The sequence below is a fragment of the Micropterus salmoides genome, unplaced genomic scaffold (genome assembly GCF_014851395.1).
Source record: "Micropterus salmoides isolate LMB-PRFRI ecotype aquatic unplaced genomic scaffold, ASM1485139v1 Ms_hic_scaffold_4, whole genome shotgun sequence".
NCBI classification, from domain to species: Eukaryota; Metazoa; Chordata; class Actinopteri; order Centrarchiformes; family Centrarchidae; genus Micropterus; species Micropterus salmoides.
In genome coordinates this window covers 6,689,907-6,713,069 of record NW_024043372.1, presented here as the reverse complement: position 1 = coordinate 6,713,069, position 23,163 = coordinate 6,689,907, and the positions used below count along the sequence as shown (strand labels likewise).

At 39.2% G+C, this 23,163-nt stretch overlaps 1 protein-coding gene across 2 annotated transcripts in view; it reads right to left on the bottom strand.

The window, feature by feature from the left end:
* Positions 1-23,163, bottom strand: part of ptprt (protein tyrosine phosphatase receptor type T) — a 328,330-nt gene that overhangs the window by 155,151 nt on the left and 150,016 nt on the right. For both annotated transcript variants that reach the window (XM_038696881.1, XM_038696882.1), the window contains exons 9-11: positions 22,898-23,013; positions 21,758-21,938; positions 8,875-8,984 (exon numbers count right to left, since the gene is read on the bottom strand). In XM_038696881.1, coding sequence (XP_038552809.1) covers positions 8,875-8,984; positions 21,758-21,938; positions 22,898-23,013 — 407 coding nt within the window. The remainder of the gene's footprint in view (positions 1-8,874; positions 8,985-21,757; positions 21,939-22,897; positions 23,014-23,163) is intronic.

Genomic DNA, 23,163 nt, shown 5'->3' with positions numbered 1-23,163 from the left:
ATCTGTTTTCTACTTTTTCCACCTCACGTCCATTCACCCCACACACTCCTCCCTCCATCACATTTCCCCCAGACATCATTTATCCTTTCTCAGATGAATAGGACACGAGGTGGTGAGCAAGGGGGGCTATGTCCCTTTAGATCTCACCCAGATGTTTCCTTTAATCCTGTAATTAGGTACAATTACAGTAATGGATGCAAGACATGAAGTGATCATATTCGCACACTGAATTAATTCATGTAATCTTGATATATGATGAATAATGTTAATTTCTGAAAGATTTTCCCTTGCTAAGTCGATAGGTTTTATCTCCTCTCCCAGTTCTCTCTTCGTTCTTCTCATTCTCCTTATCTCTCCTCACAATTATCCACCTCTACCCATCTATCTCACCCCCCTCCACCACCATTGTCCTAGGTGTAATTCATCTGGTTTCTATCCTGAAAGCGAGGGAAACAGAGGGCGGAAAAAAGAAAAGACAAGAGACAACAGAGCAGGATAGTACACAAGAGCCCTTTTAGATGTTGCAGATGATGCCTTTAATCCTGTCAATAGCTGCAATTATAGTAATTATCTCTAATAGCGGCGCATTGTGTTGAGGCTCTGATATGTTTAACAGATGATGCCAAGTCGAGCCGCCTTCACCGGGCAGAGAGGGCAGGGAGCTTAGATTCATATTAATGAAATCAACACAAAACAAGACGAAACTGATGATGGTGGTCCCAAGAGGTTTATATACCACAGATAGTGTTTTTCAAGCTCTGTGTCAAGGGTCTCAGAGATGGTACTGGGTGGACTTTGTACCTTACAGAAGCATTTAAAATGGGCCGCTAAAATATATCATCAATTGAGCTGAAAAACTGCAATTTAAAATGTGTAAAATTTGTTTAGCAAATAAGTGTGTTTAACAGTAACACCCATCATCTAATTAACTATTTACAATAGAAACATTTTAGACATGTTTATCTTTTTCACATAACTGTACAAGCGTAAAAAAATTCAATTCAATTATTTCTGAACAAAGAAGTATGTATGAAAGGCATTGAGGTTTGACAGAAAAACCTGTAAGTTGAACACTCAAACACAGGTCAAAAATGTCACTATAAAAAAATCCATATCACATATCATATACAAGACACAAAAAACATATTTATTCTTACTCACGGCACATGGGGACAATAAAAAAAAAAAGAAGAAACTGAATAACCAGGGTACATGGAAGTTTTTCACACTTCACACGCACACACTTACTCAACCACTCATATCACTTTCTAACCAACACATTTTCTCCACACATACACACTCTCTCTCTTACTCGTTACTATACACATTCACTTTCACTCACACACACACACACACACACACACACACACACACTTATGAGGACACAATTGCTGACTACTTCACTAACTCCTCACACACTTTTCATCACTTGCTAACTCACTTCCTCTCTCTCTCTCTCTCTCTCACACACACACACACACACACACACACACACACACACACTCAGCAACTCACCAACTTATTCAAGAACGCCCATTCCTTTGCTTGGTACTTCACTCTCTTTCAGATACACACACACACACACACACACACACACACACATACTAATAGCACTGCCAGGTCTTGGTGTGAGGTAGCTCCTTGATGCAGTGATATAAGAGGCAGACAGGAGACAGAGAACGGGTCAATAATTCATTAGATAGAGGGCTCAACTCAACTTCAACCCAAATAAACCCTCTATGACCACACACACACACACACACACACACACACACACAAATCTCTCAATCTGTCTCTCTGTCTCACTCGCTCCCAAACATTGTCTCAAGGGCTGTCAAGGGATAAGTCTCTCTTCCACTTTCTCTTCATTTCCTAGCCCTATTTTTGTCCTACCACCAGAATTTGCACTCACTTTTGAATTGCTGCTCATATCTAATTTTAAGTGAGTTTTCATATCTATTCCTGGTGATTAGTCTTACTAAAAGTCCAAAGCATAATACCAAATCTAAAAAGTGCCTTAAATAAACAGCGTCAGAGGTGTTCAAATAATGACAGAATAAATGTGATTCCAAGATGTTGTTGCTGTTGACACTGACCATACATCAGATCTGTGTCATGCAAGTGAAAGAAAAAAAAAAGCAGTTGCAGCTGCAGCGGAGTTTCAAGTGGCTGCTGATAGCACCATGAATTGAACATCACTTGCAACTGCTATCTGCCCTGTCATAAGGTCCGATTCACAAAAGATATGCACTGAGACGATTTTTATTTGGCAGTGAAGTTAGGGGTGTATTTCACCCTTTGCGGCTGCTTTGAGATTTACGTTGTTTCTTTTTGTGTAAAATCTGGCAAAATCCTCTCCTGTCCTTATTTTCGAGATCCTTTTCTCAATTACTCTCAATTTGTCTTTTCTTCCTCTTCCCTCCCAAAAGTAACCAGACTCCTTTTTCGTTTATATATATATACACACACACCAGTGGTTAATGCAACTGACTTTGGTTAGGTTCGATTCACAGTCAGGGCGGGGTATTCAGGTGGACCCTTAGGCAAGGTCCTTAATGCTATCTGCCTACCTCAGACATGAGTGAAACTGCAAATACAAGAGCCATACCGGCTCTGACGGCATGGGTCAACAAGGTCCATACCGGCTCGGACGTCGCCTGGGTCAACAAGGTCCATGTTAGGTGCTAGGGAACCAGGGAAACTCAATGACAAATGGGCTACTGGAACAAGACATTCATGGACTAGAGCAGAAAACATGGATCTGATGCAATGCTACAATACAAGTATCCCACTGAGAGGGGTTATATACAGGGACTGTGGGATACAGTGGGGGAAAAAAGTATTTGACCCCTTGCTGATTTTGCAGGTTTGCCCACTTACAAAGAATGCAACAATCTATAATTTTAATCATATGTACATTCTAACAGTGAAAGACAGAATCCCAAAGAAAATTCCAGAAAATCACATCATATGAATTTATAAAAATTGATAACCATCTGATGAGGAAAAACAAGTATATGACCCCCTACCAAACAGCAAGTATTCTGGCTCCTACAAGCCAGTTAGTCTTTCTTTAAGACACAGCCCCAATCCCAACCAATTATCTACATCAAATACACCTGCCTCACCTCGTTACCTGTATAAAAGACACCTGTCAACACCCAAACAACCAGCATCTAACATCACCACCATGGGCAAGACCAAAGAGCTTTCTACGGACATCAGGGACAAGATTGTTGATCTGCACAAGGCTGGGATGGGCTACAAGAGAATCGGAAAGCAACTTGGAGAGAAAAGATCAACTGTCGGTGCAGTTATCAGGAAATGGAAGAAGCACCACACCACCGCCAACCTCCCTCGGTCTGGGCCTCCACACAAGATCTCGCCTCGTGGGGTGTCCCTGATCATGCGAACAGTGAGGAATCATCCCAAAACCACAAGGGGGGAACTGATGAATCAACTGAAGGCAGCTGGGACCACAGTTACAAAAGAAACGGTTGGTAACACACTACGCCGTCATGGATTGAAATCCTGCAGCGCACGCAAGGTCCCCCTGCTCAAGAAGAAACATGTACAGGCCCGCATGAAGTTCGCCATTCACCACCTGGACGACTCAGAAGAGGCCTGGAAGAAGGTGATGTGGTCAGATGAGACCAAAATACAACTTGTCATGTTTGGAGGGCAAAGAACACCGAGTACAACCCAAAGAACACCATCCCCACCGTCAAGCATGGTGGTGGCAACATCATGCTTTGGGGGTGCTTTTCAGCCAAGGGGACGGGACAACTCCATCGTATTGAGGGGAGGATGGACGGGGCCATGTATCGTGGAATTCTGGACCAACATCTCCTTCCCTCAGTGAGAGAGCTGAAGATGGGTCGAGGATGGGTGTTTCAGCACGACAACGACCCTAAGCACACCGCCAAAGCAACAAAAGAGTGGCTGAAGAAGAAGCACATCAAGGTTCTGGAGTGGCCTAGCCAGTCTCCAGACCTGAATCCAATTGAAAATCTTTGGAGGGAGCTTAAAATTCGAGTTGCCAGGCGACAACCTCGGAACCTGAATGATTTGGAGGCTGTCTGCAGGGAGGAGTGGGCCAACATCCCTGCCGAAATGTGCACAAACCTTGTCACCAACTATAAAAACCGTTTGACATCTGTGCTGGCCAATAATGGCTTTTCTACAAAATATTAACATGCTGTTTGTCCAGGGGGTCAAATACTTGTTTTTCCTCATCAGATGGTTATCAATTTTTATAAATTCATATGATGTGATTTTCTGGAATTTTCTTTGGGATTCTGTCTTTCACTGTTAGAATGTACATATGATTAAAATTATAGATCGTTGCATTCTTTGTAAGTGGGCAAACCTGCAAAATCAGCAAGGGGTCAAATACTTATTTCCCCCACTGTATATAGATGCTTCGCAACCCATCATCAACACTGACAAAGAAACAACTCCTAGTTCAGTGTTCTAACATCCGCAAACGGCAGCTCCTATTACAACAAGAGATTAATGAGCAAATATGCTACGGCAAGGGGGAGCCAGGACGACCGGTCAGCGTGGAGATGTCATCATCATCCCCACACTCAGAGATTGGGTCCTAAGCCCCAATAACAACAAGCCCTTACGGCACAGAACCACTCAAAATAAGGGTAACTGAAATACGATTAAAGATCATCATCATCAACCAAGCTGGACCCCCAAGTACAATGACCAAGATTGCCAAAGCTAAATGACAAAGTACTCTCTGAAAGTCTGCTAGAAGATGTGAATGCAGCACTACATACTATCCTTACTAAAGCCATAACCGAGACCAATGAGCTGATGTATGCCACAGCAACAGTGATTCTAGGGATGCTGGGTGGCTGATATCAAGAAATCCTACCAGTGGCTGGAAAAGGCTGGACTAAAGGACAGCACAGAAGCACTAATCATGGCGGCACAAGAACAGGCACTCAGTACAAGATCAATAGAGGCTGGGGTCTATCACACCAGACAGGACCCCAGGTGCAGACTGTGTAAGGATGCCCCTGAGACAGTACAACACATAACAGCAGGGTGTAAGATGCAGGCAGGAAGTGCGTACATGGAACGCCATAACCAGGTAGCTGGCATAGTGTACAGGAACATCTGCCATGAGTTTGGGCTGGAAGTCCCAAGGTCAAAATGGAAGACACCTCCTAAGGTAGTTGAGAATGAACAAGCTAAGATCCTGTGGGACTTCAAGATCCAGACTGACAAACTGGTAATAGCTAACCAACCACACATCGTGTTGATTGACAAAACAGCAGAAGAAGGCTGCAGTGATAGATGTGGCAATCCCAAGCGACAGCAACATCAAGAAGAAGGAACATGAGAAGCTTGAGAAATACCAAGGGCTGAAAGAGGAGCTGGAAAAGATGTGGAAAGTAAGAGCAACAGTAGTGCCAGTGGTAATTAGAGCACTGGGGGCTGTGACCCCCAAACTGGGAGAGTGGCTACAGCAGATTTCAGGTAAAACATCAGAGGTCTCTGTCCAGAAGAGTGCAGAACCCTCAAACTCCCAGGCCTCTGGTAGAGGAAACCGAGCTTCAGGATGACACATACCACCCCGCAAGGGGTGAGAGGGGGATATACAGGTGCAGGTCATATAATTAGAATATCATCAAAAAGTTGATTTATTTCAGTAATTCCATTCAAAAAGTGAAACTTGTATAATGTATACATTCATCCCACACAAACTGATATATTTCAAGTGTTCATTCCTTTTAATTTTGATGATTATAACTGACAACTAATGAAAACCCCAAAATCAGTATCTCAGAAAATTATTATATATTGTGAAAAGGTTCAATATTGAAGACACCTGGTGCCACACTCTAATCAGCTAATCAACTCAAAACACCTGCAAAGGCCTTTAAATTCTTCTCTCAGTCTAGTTCTGTAGGCTACACAATCATGGGGAAGACTGCTGACTTGACAGCTGTCCAAAAGACGACCATTGACACCGTGCACTGGGAGGGCAAGACACAAAAGGTCATTGCTAAAGAGGCTGGCTGTTCACAGAGCTCTGTGTCCAAGTACAATAATAGAGAGGCGAAAGGAAGGAAAAGATGTGGTAGAAAAAAGTGTACAAGCAATAGGGATAACAGCATCCTGGAGAGGATTGTGAAACAAAACCCATTCAAAAATGTGGGGGAGATTCACAAAGAGTGGGCTGCAGCTGGAGTCAGTGCTTCAAGGACCACCACGCACAGACGTATGCAAGACATGGGTTTCAGCTGTCGCATTCCTTGTGTCAAGCCACTCTTGAACATGACACAGCGTCAAACGCGACTCGCCTGGGCTAAAGACAAAAAGGACTGGACTGCTGCTGAGTGGTCCAAAGTTATGTTCTCTGATGAAAGTAAATTTTGCATTTCCTTTGGAAATCATGGTCCCAGAGTCTGGAGGAAGAGAGAAGAGGCACAGAATCCAGTAAGTGATGGTTTGGGTTGCCATGTCATCTGCTGGTGTTGGTCCACTGTGTTTTCTGAGGTCCAAGGTCAACGCAGCCGTCTACCAGGAAGTTTTAGAGCACTTCATGCTTCCTGCTGCTGATCAACTTTATGGAGATGCAGATTTCATTTTCCAACAGGACTTGGCACCTGCACACATTGCCAAAGCTACCAGTGCCTGGTTTAAGGACCATGGTATCCCTGTTCTTAATTGGCCAGCAAACTTACCTGACCTTAACCCTATAGAAAATCCATGGGGTATTGTGAAGAGGAAGATGCGATACGCCAGACCCAACAAAGCAGAAGAGCTGAAGGCCACTATCAGAGCAACCTGGGCTCTCATAACACCTGAGCAGTGCCACAGACTGATCGACTCCATGCCACACCGCATTGCTGCAGTAATTCAGGCAAAAGGAGCCCCAACTAAGTGTTGAGTGCTGTACATGCTCATACTTTTCATGTTCATACTTTTCAGTTGACCAACATTTCTGAAAATCCTTTTTTTGTATTGGTCTTCAAATATTCTAATTTTCGGAGATACTGATTTTGGGATTTTCATTAGTTGTCAGTTTTAATCATCACAATTAAATTAATCATCACATTTGAAATATATCAGTCTGTGTGTAATGAATGAATATAATATCCAAGTTTCACTTTTTGAATGGAATTACTGAAATAAATCAACTTTTTGATGATATTCCAATTATATGACCAGCACCTGTGTGTATATATATACACACACACATACATTCACACACACAAACTTCCTGAAAAAATTGCCCAAAATATTGCTTGAGCTCCTTGCTCTTTTTTCATGCAACATGTAGCCTGTCCTCACATCCCCTGTGAAACTTATTTAAAGTTTTAAGTTAAATTACATTACATAGGTGACATTTAGTTAAGTCACATGTGACTTTGTGAAACCCCCCCTTAACATACTTAAGGTTCTGTATGCCTGTTGCTGGTACTTTACAACAGTCATATGTTGTTTTGGGTGTCAGTGGCAATCTACTCTGTCGGTCTGAAATGAGGATGCGTTGGCATCCTGTCATATTGTAAAATTCTCTGCAAATAAATATACTCATTTTATAAAAATACAATGATCTCTTTCCCTTCACTCCTTTCTTTCTTTCTCCATCCTGTTCATATATTTCATCTTCTGTCTCCTACATTTCCTTCCCCCTTCCTCTCTCATGTCTAGCTTTTTTGGCGGCTCGGTCTCTGCCTCTTTGCAGTGGTGGCTGACAGAGGTCTAAGTGGTTTGTGGCTTCAGACATTGTGACAGACATATTCTGGAATTTCTGCTGCTGTTGTAATCACACAGAAAGCTGCTGGAAAGCCAACCAAGGTGAAATGAGAGATCTGGGACATGAGATCAGCATAAAACCTGGGATCAAACCTTCAATCCTTTACTTCACACACTGTCACAACCCAATAGTTTCAGTCCAAAATTCAATCCAATTGAGAAAGAAAGGCCCTCAGTGTTTTGTGTGTGTTTGTCAGTAAACTTTGACACACTACAAGGAGAAGATCAAATGTTATCCAGTATTGTCATTAAATACAGTTAAGTCAGGAAACCTTTCATCAAAGAAACTGATATTTACGCCGCAGTAAGTTAAGTATGGCGGTAGGGCTCTGTTCTGGGATCACCTCTTTGCCCTTCCATGTGCCTACGTGGAAATGCCTTAAGGCAGGAAGAGAAGCTCCAATATAGGAACAAAAAAGTTAAACACAGCTGGACAATCAATCAACTCCTAATTTCAAATGATATAAAAGTGAATCACCAGTTGAAAGTAAGTTCTTAGATGGGACCATAAATTGTAAGTAGAAATTGTTATTTAGCCCTGCGATGGACTGGCGACCTGTCCAGGGTGTACCCTGCCTCTCGCCCAGCATAAGCTGGGATTGGCTCCAGCCCCACGCGACCCTGTACGCAGGATAAGCGTTTGACGATGGATGGATAGATAGAATTGTTATTTAGCATGACAGTAATGAGGATAATTAATAATAACATGCTTATCCAGTTGCATTCTGTTGATTGTTAAATATATTTTCATTAAATTCCATTATGAGTTCACACTTGTTTGTCAATATGATGGAATATAATACAACACTACAAGCTATAGCCTCAAAATGTGACCACATTTTCAATTTAGCCATCTGTTTGTCAAAAATGGATCATTATCAGTTCACAAAGATAGGCTTTAATAATGGGCCCTTGTACTGGATTGTAGTATATCACACAAGTGTGCCTTATAAACTGGCAACCCAGTATATTTAAGCCACTCAGTTTCAGAACTGTGCTGCCCATTGCATAGATTTAAACCAACAACCTGTATCACAATCTTGCATAGTCGCCGCTGAATATGAACATTGTTGGAAGTTTTTGACTGACCTCATACAGTGTGATGACCCCATTGGTCTCGTTGGGAGCTTTCCACTGCATGAAGATCTTCTCTTCATAGGGTGTATTCTGTAGAGACTCCATCGGCACTGAGCCAGGTACTGCAGACACAGAGAGTACACAAAAAATTGTAATGCCTCTTGACATTAATAAGTTCTATTAAATGTACTGTCTGTATCGAATGCAACAAAAGCTTTGGCAACAAATGTATTTTATACTAATAAAATTTGACAGTTTGATGTGTAATAACGCACTTGGTTGTTTTAAGCAGATTTTCAGCCAAATACAACTGGAAAGGGTTAAACAGTGTGGAATGGGGGAAGCTGCTAACCATCTCAGCAACAATCATATTTATTCATGATAAGCATAGTAGAGTCTCAGAATTAACGTGTTAATGATTTACTAACATTGCAATGCTCTATTTTACCAACCCAAGTTAAACACATAGCAACAATAAAGTGAAAAGTGTAAATAAAGCAAGCTCTGATCTACTGTGCAGAACATTAAAAACAGAAAAATGTATCCATAAAAACAGTCCTGAATTTTCATGAAAATATTACTTCAGATACAACTAAAGCAGCTTGCATGTGGAACTGAAGCAAAATATCCAAAGAAAAAGAATGTGTGTCAAAAAAGTATAGAGGAAGGAGAAAGGAAGAAAAAGAAGAATGGAAGAAGATTATGCATATTGAACGTTCCATTTCTCATCGTTAAATTCTATTATTTAGTGAGGCAAAAGTTTCAAATATCTGGGAACCAACTCCTATTCCATCTGACTCATCAACTCAAATATTAAGTTACCCAAAATCTAATTCTGGGCTTTTTCCCTGTGTGCCAGAATGAGACCCGCTGCTTTCTCTAGAAAATTGTATCATGAAGGACATTCACAACAATAAAGTTTGACATGTGGCATTCTTATAGATTTCTTATCTTCTGAAAGGCTGAAGTCAGTTTTATATATATCAGGTTTTGCTGATGAGTACAAACAGCAAGAACTGAACTAAAAGTCACTTTCTGAAAATGTAAAATGAAAAGTAGTGCTGATTTGCATCAAATCAGACGGGTTATATATAACTAGACAAATAAATGTAGCTTAGAAATAGATATTTAATGTGATACTTAACAGTACATTACTCTTTTATCATGAACATAGTTTCAGTTAACCTATTGCTGTGATCATCAACTGTTCCATTACATGAAATGTTGTAGATTATTACTTATATATAAAAGTTAATCAGAGTTTCTGCTGAGTTTATAATCAACTTTTTGATGCTCCAAAATGCTACGAAAGACACATCGAGGTAAGTTTAACTATTAGTGTTGACTTTCAAGAACTACTTTAATGTTGTGCAGCTCAGCTGTAATTTGTGAATTTAGTCTCATCCTTAACAGGAGACAGAGAAGCTGTAATGATGCCAGGTAAATCTCAAAGCAGCCCTGTACACAGTGAATAATGGAATAACTGCTGAGACAAAATCACAGCAGCCACCATGCTCTTGGGTTATGGGCACATTTTCTGACTCATTGCTGGGAGCCCTGCATTCAAATCAAACTCATTTGGATGGAATACTTCAAACTAAAAGACTATTAGCTTACAAAGTCAATTACTAATTCAATGTCAATGGACCAACTGTCTCCTGTCAGGGGAAAACTTTTACCTGATGTCTAGATGATTTACTGGGTTAGGGAGGTTCAGTGCAGCTTGTAAGTATTTGTACAGAGACACATTTTTTCTGTTGTCCTGGCTCTTTAATGAAGCACATTGCACTTGAAATGAAACAATTACTTTGAGATTAGAGTGTCAACTTTAAGCCTTAATTTTAAGCAAAAACAAAACAACAAACTTAAAAGGTTCAATGTTCAGTGTAATGCAGCCATCTGACTGACTTGGCACTAAAGAAAATATCAAGAACCTTATTAATTTTTATTTTATTTTTTAGTGTCAAGACAGCCTGCTGTACTGGTACTGACAATTATTTAGTCCATGTGGTGAGAGACTCCGAATGTTACACCTACAATCAGCACTCAAACTTAACTTAGTTCTGTTGTGGATGAAGAACACCTACCAAAGGCACATTTTAACAGAACATTGTTGGATTAATTTTGGTCACCTAAATTGGGGAGCACTATAGAATAATATACTATACTAATATGTATAAACTGTAGTGTAACTGCATAACAACTGGAAATTAGCACTTAGCAATAGTCGCGTTACATTTAAAATCCAATGTGTTGGAGAAATGAAGACAGTAAAGTGTCACTGCCCAAATACTTCTGGAAAGCACTGCAGTTGTGCATGTTTGTACATATTTACTACACAGCATCCAGAAGACATCACTTAGCAAGCCACTGACAGGGTAACTTCAGGAAAAGTAAATACCTGCCTGTCAGGTCATACTGAGCAGTGACAGTAATGCACATTTCTCCTCTTATTCACAAAGCGAGAGGCAGACAGGTTTACTACTGCAGACTCTTTACTTATTATAGTAAACTCTACCTGGTAACAAGATTGTGCATGTGTTTGTGTGTGTGTGTTCTCAGGAAGAGACAGGCTTTCACATGACTTTATGAAAGCATTCAGACAGAAAAGAGGTGTCAGACAACACCTTGTCAGGGAGTGTATCTGCCAAACAGTCAAACACACAAAGATGCACCAAGTTACACACAATGTACAAACACATGCACACCTAGAACGAGACACATGAACACAATATTTCTCGTGCAAACACTGTGGCACAAGTGCGTGCACACACACACACACACACACACAGGGCTGTGAATTGTTCTAAATGTTAAGGACAGTTGTGGAATGTACCTTAGTATATTTACTCACTTGCACTTTACTTGTATTTCCATTATTTGTCACTGTATACTTCTACACTACATCTCAGAGGACAATGTACTTTTTACTGCACTATATTTATTTGACAGATATAGTATGTTTTCATAATAAACTTTTGCATAAATACATATACAATAAGATTATAAAATAAATGTTTAAATAGTAAACCAGTTTTTACCTACCTTTTGATCAAAGTGGTAAAACTCTAATATTTTACTGAAAAGCAAAGTTAAGAGAAATATTTATCCAAATTTGTGTATCAGAACTTTTTTCTTCTTACTTCTCCCATTCTTTGTCTCATGACCATTCAGATTTATCTCTAGTCCCTTTGGAAAACAAAAAACCAAGTCGTTTTTTGTTTTTTCTGTATTAAAACCAAAACGGAAAATGAAGGAGCTGCGTTTTGTTCTATGTTTCACCGTTGTTGTATCCCTTAAACCCGTTCTCACTCCCCGATTCGTCACATATGGACATGTGGTCAAGGCCTATTGGCGTTTGTAACGCACTGGGGATCCCTATAGCGTCATAGGTCAACACAGTGGGGGAAGCCCTGTAGCGTCAGTTTGTAACGGTAAAGGTAGGTATATGATGTTTAATAGAAAAGACTGAGTTAGAACATGGCTGGCGTGAAGGGAGGGCCAGGACCTTTGAATCAGGAGACTTGTGTTCGTGTATCCTGTGAAACAAAAAGTCAATATTAGGCTACATATTTTTATAATTTTTTATATGAGGTTATTTCTTTTCAGGTCGCGTCACATCTCATATCAACTGTGGCGAATGTGATTGTAGAAGTGGGCTCTTTATTTCAGAGCCTCAAACACTCCAATTTCTAGCGTAAGTACGTCAGCATTAAGGAAGAGCATTTTGTTTTGGTCGGATCAGAAGCAGCTGGTTACCTGAGCGATCATAAAAAATACCTGAATGTGTTTATCCACGGTTTTTCCGCGGCTACAGCCTCCCTACTGCAGCTATATAATATTGTCCAGTTTTTCTAACTAAAAACCTCGCCCAAGTGTATCTGCTGCAGGTTTATCAAGGGTAACACACAAAGCTACACAAATCACATTAAATATCAAAATCAATATTTTTTCTGTTTTGGTTTTAAAACAGAAAAACAAAACCCAATGTCTGTTTTTTCTTTTTCTGTTTATCTGTTTTTTGTTTTTTCCAGTTCGGTTTTGAAACAAAATAATCAAAGAACAAACCATACACGGATTCAGATTCAATGCATTTCAATGTAGGATTTGATATGCAGGACTTTTCCTAGGAATGGAGTATTTTTACACAGTGGTACTGGTACTTTTACTGAAGTAACGGATCTGAGTACTTCGTCCACCATGGGTAAGAGGAAACGGAGAAAGACAGTGCCAGAGGATACAACTGATTGTAATGTGTTAAAATGCGTGTGTGGGTTTTTTAGTGTGTATGTGTGTGCATTTCCTGCCTCTCCCTGCACTTCTTATTTTTGCGCCTCACTTTCCTCTTTTCTTCATGATTACGTGGTACTTGCAGGGATACTTTCTACCATGCTGTGATCTCTGACCTTTAATCTATTTGCTATTGGCTGTGCATAGTGATGGAGGAAGCTTATTCTGCCGTTGCACTTACTGTTAGTCATTGTGGATGAGAGTGTCAACTAAATGCCTGCAATATGACATAGAAACGAGTCTGACAAGGGAAGGCAGCTTTTATTGCTCTTTGTCTGACGCGCATCAACTGGAAAAAGCTTTTCGAAAGCATCCTGAACATTCAGCCGTTAACAGCCACAAATTTAATCTAACAAAAAAGATGGATGTGCCACAGCATTTCCTTTTACAACTGGGAATTGGGTGCCATCATCCATCTTTCTTTAAAACGTTGAGGATTTTTAGGATGACCTCTGGTATGGGAAGTTTCAAAACCCTTTGCTATATTTCAAGCAATGAAACTCTGGCATGAACTTACTTAAGATTCAAAGAATCACACAGAAGACCAGTTATTTTGGATAATACAGGCTTACATTGGAAAACAAACAATGCCCAGTATTCAAGTCTCAAACCCGCCTTAAAAATGAATGTTTTCTGATATTTTCATTATTACCCGTCATATTTGTGTCTGGCAGCATTCTTAGAATAATCTAAATCATGATTTTTTTTTGTGTGGAAATGTTCATGCTTTTTGCCCTATTTTCTATTTATTTATTCATTTCTCAGGACAGTGCATATTAAAAAAACAACATCTACAATAAGATATCAGCAAGGGTATCGGCTAGATAAGAACTGTCATGTAGTCATTTTACAAACCACTTTTGGTCATAACACCTAACTGTGAGGCAAATTGTTATGGAATTTGGCTAACAGAATTAAATGACCATAACTGTAGCCAATTCAGTCACTTTGTGTGACTTACTTGACATTTTGCACTTTTTGCATACATCTGCTGCACATACTTGGACACATCATCAGCTTTGTACTAGAGTTGGGTTATATTAATTTGAGCGGGAATAGTCACATATTTATATTTGTGAGTATACCCCCACATAAACAGAAACCAACACAAACGCACACACACACACACTCTCTAGCAGACAGTCAGAGAAGTCTGAAGGAAGAATATTTTTATGAGTAATTCCAAGGTGTTGATTAAGGCCACAGCTTGTGGAACATATCAAATTACACTAACAAAGAAACACAATTAAATGCAGCCATTTTCATTTAACACCTTATCACTCACATGTGAGAGCCGTCTATAACTCAGTGTGTATGCGGACATCTACTTTCTGCTTTCCAACATGTACGTGACTGTGTTTGCATCATGACTCACATGAAGTACATGTGTATCCGCTGTATATGTGTGCATGTGTCTTTCTCTCTGTGTATATGTGTGTGTTCGTGTGCACCTTGGGGGCTGAGACAGAAGAAAACAAGGCCTCATTGAAAAGATAACGGCAGCTGTAACACATCAATTATAACCTGATTAACTTCCACAGTGCTGCACAATGAATGCCAGCACTCTCTGTCTTTCCTATTTGTGTCTATGCCATTCTCTCATTCCTTTTTTGATCTCCTAACCCCTCTCTCTCTTGCAATCCTTAGTTACATTTTAATTGTTTTTCTGGCATGATTCTCTGTGTTTCTTCTGTGGCTTTCATTTCCTTGGTTCTCCCTAGCATCCTCTATCCGTGTTTTTATTATATAACCAACACCCCTGAGGTGTGTTTCCTGTGCAACCACGGAAGGTAGCACTGAACTATCTTGGTACAATGCATCGTTAAACTAACCAACATCTGAAGTTCGACAGTTTCCAAAAACTGTAGTACCTTTTTGGTACCACCATGGTTTGAACTAACTTAGTTTGAACCAACATAGTTCGAACTAACATATTTTCAGTTGTGTTCGTCTGTTTTTCACAGCAGGAAATTCACAAAACATTGTCATATTCTGTCTAAATATATCAGTTATGACCGACATTATGCTAACATATTATTTAGGCTTTTCACATAAATAGTCGAATACCGGCAATAACAAGAAAATCAACAATAGTATTAATAAAATCAACAATATAAATAACATAACCCAATCATTTTATTTAGCATAAATATAGGCTACAACTTTGTTTATAGCAATGGCAACATTTTAGAAGAAAAAATTAAGTACTATCAGCGATTACAAAACATTCAGTAAAATAGGTTTCATCAGCAATTTCAACTGATTTCATTTCTTTAACACTAACACTATAATGAAACCCTTGGCCGCAAATAAGTTTAAGGCTTTGAGAACGCTCAGTGTGATATTTGGCTGAGTTTAATAATATTATTTATTAAGACAGACACAGGTTCGAATCCCGTGAGTTCTCTATTTATCAACCGACAAATACACTAAAAGAACGGTAGTGGTTGTGAATTTTCGTCAGAACTATGGTTTTGGGGAACACCTGCATCGCATAACGATGGTTGGTACCATGTAAGTTAACAACTTAGTTACCTCCATAGTTCGAACTAGGGTTTTGGGAAACAGTTGCCTCGCAACTGCATAGTTCCAACCAAGGAAGTTGCTACCGTAGTTAGCACCGATGCTTTTGGGAAATGCACCCCTGGTTTACATGTAAATTTTTACTTTTATTCTTTGTTAGTGTTTAAAACTTTGTAGCAGCTACATGTGAGCAAAAGCTAATTAAAAGGTGATGCTAGTGTTAGGGATTATTATGACACTTATGTCTCAAAATTGACATGACTCCAGCAATATTGAGTTGTCCAACTGACATGGAATTAAATATGTCAATATGTCTATTTTCAAGTAAATATCAGTTTTATATAAAAGGTTATTACATAAATTAATGAAAATATGTCATCCTTAAATCTCATTACCTGAAAGCTTCATGGCATCCTGGCCTCCCACCTATCTCTGTCATAAGCAGCCATTATTTTATCCATTCATGATTTCAAACGACACTAAAATCATTTTAACTACTAACATGTTCCACTTTGGTTCCACATGTAAGAGTAAAGTAACCAGTTGAAACGTAAAAAATAAATTATTATATTATATTAACTATTGTAAAATATTACCATGTTATGCTATATAAACAAAAATACCTTAAAAGTAGCCAGTCATATAAAGATAATCATAGTTATGTTTGACATTATGTAAAAAAAGCCCCATCAGTGCCATCAATTTTTTTTCTTTTCAAATTATCGATCTCATTTTCAGATGAAACACCTCATTTAGTCTCATGTCCACATGTGAAAACATGGAATAATCCATGGTATATCAATATTTTTACAAAGACATTCTTCATGTTGTTCACGATTTCATCACTGTAGAGGTTTATCTTCTGTGGGAACAAATAAACACATCTTGATGAAAAGCAAGCAGACAGGCATTACCAGCAGTGCCACTGGACTGGATTAAGATTAAATTACACATAGTGATATAAGGATTACAGGACAGACCAGTATTGGTTATTATGATTTGAGACCAGATTTTATTCTTTGTTTTTAAAGGAAAGCAGGAATGTCAGCTCTTAAAAGTGTTATCAGGTGTTTTATATATATTTTTTTTCTTTTTCCAAAAAACGTTGCTACACACACCCCATAACAAGATAAACATGATGTTGCTATAAAACATGGGCTTGTAAAAGTCAAATGAGCACAGTCTTGAAAAATGTTTTTAAAGTTACTTAAACCAGATTTGGTTCTTCTACAAGCTTTAAAGAAAGCACATCATAGAACAGCACAAACAAGTCTTGGTTACTGATGATAATTCCTTTTTTTCCACAAAACTTTACTTGGCCCTTTGTGGGTTGTGAACATTCTATGATCCTTGAAATACCAAATAAGTAGTTAAAAAGCCCATAAATGAGTTCACATCTGCAACTAAATGTACTTTGATGAACTGCCTTTTGCAAAGAAACAGCTGCACAAACAAAAAAATAACAGAAGCTGTTGTCTCTGATTGTTGTTTTTCTTCTACTGTGATCTTAAAAAAGACCCAGTGCTCTGAAGATAAAAGGATTATTAAATCTCAATGACTGTGATTGTCCTTTGAGTGAGAGATCATCTCATTAATAGGAATGGTGGTGTTTCTAAAGATATAAACATGTCACAAACATAGTGATTTCAGATTGTTTTTTAATATTTAATGTCTGCTGTTTGACTTAGAAAATGTTTAAATATATGTAGCCTGATAAATAAAAACAACATACATTCTGCCATTATTGTCAGAAATGGTAGCAAAGTACTATTTTTACTGTTATTTTATGACAATGTTAACACATTTTTTTTGCGTTAATGTAAAAATCTATCTGGAAACCACATACAACTCATCATGCAAGTTCACTTGTAAATCAGCTCTGCGTAAGTACACAGGGCCAATTCACTGACATTAGAAGTGAGAGTGAATAGTCTTGTTTTCAAATGTAGTTTTCATTATCTTTATTGTAATCACTTAGATCATCACTCTGTGCTGTTACCTACTCCTGTGTAATTGTTTTTTATAGGTAGCCTTGTATAGTTTTTGACCACTGGTAGCGCTATGGAGCAATGATTTTATCAGTGGGTCCCCAATTAAGGCCAATTGATATTTCTGTGTAACCTATGCCGTCGTGAGCGTTTTTAATTGTGCATTGGTGTCTGTGTTGCTCTGCAATTACATTGCCGAAACACTAGTTGGCGGTGGAGTTGTTCCACTGTGTTTTTTCATCGCTGTTTCGTGGTCCACGTTTGTCTTCACTGAACTTCAACTGAATTTGAAAATGGTGGAGAAGAAGGACAATCTGGAAATGCATGGGAGGAAATGCAATGTAGATGGTGAGTAGGGTGGATGGTTAAATGATGTGAAACAAAAAGCCATCAGTTTTTATTTTTAGTGTTTTAGGTAGCATTTTGTAGCATTTCATTAGCCTTAGCTAGCTAGCATTAGCGTTTTTTTGTGCCATTGCTTACCATTAGCGCCAGCGTTAGCTAACATCACCGTTAGCTAACATCACCGTTAGCTAACGTCATCGTTAGCACAAGCTAACTATGTTACTGTTAAAGCCATTGACAGCTCCCCGAAGCCCTCACCCTAACGCAACACAGCAAGTAATGTAACTAACATTAGCTAAATTGTTAGTTAGCAAACAGCGAATACAATTGCTGCTGTAAACATGCAGACAGTCCCAAAGGCAGCACACCAGCTCCAGACAGCTACTCACAACTATCCTGAGAGTTACATGACAAAAAGACATGTATGGATAAAATCGCTCACCCCACCTTTAATTATGTCAATATTGTGTACCTTGCAGTCTTCTCCCCTTCCTCTGCAGGCACATTACTACATTTCTTAGCACGTTACCACCACCAATTGACAATCAGTTGAGATAACATGTAACCATCTGCATGGACAACACGTCCTCATATAGAAAAAACAAGAATAGGTCGATAGTTGATGTCAGCCTTTATGAATGTTTTAATGACTCGCATAATACGGTGGCCTGTAGGTTTCGGGCCTAATACAAAAGCCACAACATGAACACAAATCCCACAACACAAATACAAACGTTTGTGTTTGTGTTGTGGGATTTGTGTTTGTGTTGTGGCTTTTGTATTAGGCCTAAAAACTACGGGCCACCGTACCATAACGACATGATAGTTTTCTCCAAAATTACATATACAGTATGAGCGTTTTCTGTTCCATATTGCAACACGGAAGTTAACCCTGCCTGCTAGCACATCGACCTTGGCGTCGCCATGCATACAATCACGGTTTAGACACAGATGGTTAGGATTTTTTCTAGAATCGCTTACTCCATCTATAATTCTAGAATCGCTTACTCCACCTATAATGCAGGATTTAAAATATTTTTAATAGGCTCTATATATGTATGAGAAAGGAAATGCATTTAATAAATTTGCTCTATTAGCTCTCGCTCTACAAGTAACCCATTGCAGTGAGCCAGTATAGACAGCATTCCCAGCTGATTCCCATTCACTTGACGGGAGATGCACAGTGTAAATATAAACTTAACTGGCAGGCCAGTGAGCAGCAGCTAGGATGTAGAGGAGTTACACTTTGCTCAAGAGCATTTCGGTGATCATTTGTTGATACATTTAATCGAAAAAAGTAAAAAAGTAATGCAGGTGGCATTACGTTGCACTTACAACAAGCAAAAATAGCAAAATAAATATATAACAGCGCGTGTGTACTGAAGAGGTGAGACAGCTACAGCAACTTCCTCTAGCACATATTTGATAAATAAGAGTCCTGGCAGTAAAACAGCTGTATTGAGCTGACCTGACAGCTACCTGGCAAATAGGTGTCTCATGGTTAGGTTAATAGGCTGATGTGTACATTGAGCGGACATGACAGTTGTCTCTGAGGCAGGTCTCTCTGTGTTTGCGTGTGTGTTTGTTTGTGGCTTCAAATTGTCTTTTGTCATTATGAACGGATGGACAACTGGAGGGAAATGGAGAACTGGGAAGAAAAACAAACAAAGATGCACAAATACACACAGGCACACACAGCAGACCCCAAATGTCTTAGGTAACGCGTCTTCTCAATACTCAGACAAATCTGAAAACACTAACTTCACAGATGTAGACAACCATTATTGTCCTCGTATTTTAAGCATTTGAAAATGTGTGTAATCTTCCATTTGTGTGTCTATGTGTGGCTGTGTTGGTTCACACTGATCATACACTCACTAAGAACATTTCTCAGTAAACTCTTCCACCCATGAAAAGCTTTACATCCTTGAGAGTAAAACTTTAATCTAATTTAGCCATTTTAACTTTTTGACTTTTATATTTCTTGAGACATTTAACTTTTTTATACTCTCTGGGAGGCAATTAGCATTGTAGTGGTGTACAGCAGAACAAAAGAAATCAGTTTCTAGAGTAAACATGGAAATCTTTAACTTCTAAGTAGAATGGAACTAAGACAGAAGCACATTTTCTACAATAATGGATGTGCCAAATTAACAATGCTGGATGCCTCACAGTGATACAGCCAAAGCGTTTGTGACTTAACGTGACTGGGTAGGCAGTGTGAGCGTGTTTGTGAGTGTGATTTGTGTAAATCTTAAGAGTGCAGCTTCCAGTCGGTAATGCAATTAAGAAGGCCATGATTAAAAGCTCCTCTCATCCTGAGATTACTGTTAAACACTAGAATATGAGTCCTGTGTGTGTGACAGAAAGCAATTTTATATATTAATTGCAAATCCCTCATTTTGCACCTTAACATAGGTTATACGTTATTAGCAGCATTGAAATGTATGAGGAAAAACCGTGTGTGTGTGTGTATGCATTTGTGGGTGTGAGAAGCTGCTTCATTTGCTGGAGCCTCAGCTCTATAAAGCCATTACCGTACAAACAGCAATTAGCCTCCGTGTGAACAATTGCTGTTCTGTTCCCTAATTACTGAATTACAACCAGGAGATTAACGATGGTTAAATAAAAACAATTAAGAACAAAACAATTAAGTTTTTTTCCTACCCCCCCAAAGCCATTGCTAATCCCCAGTGATGTTAACTCGTTTTAAAGGGTTCAGATAACTTGTAGTATGTGTGTGTGTGTTCAGCTAGTAAAGGTAGGAATTTCAGACTGAGATGTGATGTTCCCCAGAAGCTAAATTCAGAGGATATTAGTTATGAGATTAGGAGAAGAACAGCGAGCCCTGAGGAGGGCAGGGAAAAGATGAGAGATTTGGGATCATTAGAAAAATGTTTTTATCCTGCTTATCAGCCATTGCTCTAATGGATTCGAGCTATTCCAGTTTATCGCAGGCATATTGTTGAGAGAAATGTGAAGCATCAATGAATTATTAGTATTTCTGGCTGGGGCAAACACTCTGTTCTGAATTAGAAGAACATGGAGCCCCCTGGTAAGGAAACGGGAGTTTAATCTGTTGTTGTTTTGAAAAAAAATTTAACTCCTAGGGTACATTTATATTTGAGGCATTAATAAAGTATGTCAGTACGCCCTGGTTAGCTTTTCCTGCTCAAGGGCACAGTTGATTGGTGCAATTTTGCATGTTGCAAGGACTGAACCTGTGATCCTGTGATGATACAGAGTAAATTATAGATCTAATGTGTCTCTAAATGCTGCCCCGTTCCCCTGAGGCAGTGTTTCAGTTAGTTACTGTGGCATACGTAGGTGCCGTACTATAGCTTCATTAAAGTGGCATTATTCAGTTTTCTGAACACCAAAGTGTAAAAAAAAGACCCAAACAATACAAAAACAAGGGTTAGAAAATCTCTAGAGCAGTGATATCTGTGTGGATCGGAAAGTTTCAAGTTTAAGAAATATGTTTTCCCAAAATATTAAAACCTTACATTTTAAGTTAAATGGCTAAAACAACTTGAGACCGTTTTTGTAGTTGTTTTAATGTTGTCTTTATGTGCAGTGCTAAACAATTTTTTCTGTAGAAGCCAGAGGGTTTCTATCAGGAGAAGCTGACCATACACTGAGTCGCAGGAATATCTAAAGTTGTCATTATCTGGCTGGTTATTTGTTGGATTGATATAATATTATATAGTGTGTCGTGAATAGGTTTTTACAAATCTGTTGTCACTCACCATCTTCCTCTGTCTGTTTGACTATCTCCTCGCTCTCCTTGCTGCCCTCTGGGTTAGCCAGGACCAACCGCAGTCTGACAGTGACAAAGGGCCTCAGCCCCCTCAGGGTGTAATGTGACGATGTCTGGATCAGCTCCTCTGCTGCAAACTCCTGCTGGTTAAATACATACTGGTACTGCACCTGGAAAACAGAGGAGAGACATGACATTTATTCCACTGTAATTTGGTTAAAAACAATTATTACTAATGCAGAGCTGCTCTTATGTAATGCACTTAACCCTGAAATGCTTTGACAGAATTGTCAAGTAGAGAATACTGTGCAGGTCCAAACTATGAATGTCAAATCACACATTAACCTGAAGTACTGGTGTTGCTAAATGTGCATCTAAAAGGTTTAGCAAAACGCCTATAGATAAAGCAAATTATAATATGAAATTGGAGTTCAGAGGTTGGAGGTGTCAATCACCTTTAGTTACAACACATAACCATTTGGTAATAACAAGATGTTCACTGCTGTCAAAACTTAAAGCTGGGGTAGGTAATGTTGGAGAAACTAGCAAGAGACAGCTAGATTTTGAAAGCAACTGGAAAAAAATCCCACCCTCTCCCTTCAGACCTCCTTCCAAAGCCACTCACACAAAACACATTGTCACATGCAGAGTGTGTGCGGGTAGGCAGGTAGGCAGGCCAGCCAATCATTTAATTTGGCCCGAATGAAAACATTAGATGTGCTTATTGCAGACGTGCTTATTATCTAGCTCCTGTCCTGTTGTTGCTGCTATAGGCCTAGACTGCAGGGTGGTACCTTTGTGCTGTCTTGTCCCTCTCCTCTCTCCTTATGTTGCTTTCTGCAGGTGTTTCTACCCATCTACCTACTGCCCCCATGTTCCATGTTTTTACATCTCTATGTGGAACTTGCATTTAATTTATTGACTGATGTCAGGATGATAAAGAGAATTTCAACAAATATAACAAAAAATGTGTCTGAAATAAATTGCCTACCCTAGCTCACCTCACTTTTACATAAAAAGGCAAAATATGCCACTCATATTTACTTCAGTCACATAATGATTTCATGGTGGAGAATACATTTAAGTTGACTTTGTCATCACAGCACAGATTTTTGCCAGCTATGCGTACCGTCAGATTGTAGCTGTGGCACCGTGTCACAGCATACCCAAACGTCTCCCATTGTATAGTCAGCTGGCGGGCTCTGACATCAACCACATTGACATTTTGGGGACCATGGACTGGATCTGAAGGAAAGACAGAAACAAAAGTTAACTCTTCAGCTAAGCAGGAGAGACAGAAGGTTGATACAAGGAGAAACTATGAGCAACTGATTCCACTGAGTCTGTGGAGGTACTCTTTGGCAAGAGACCAAATTATGATCAGTTAAAGATCTT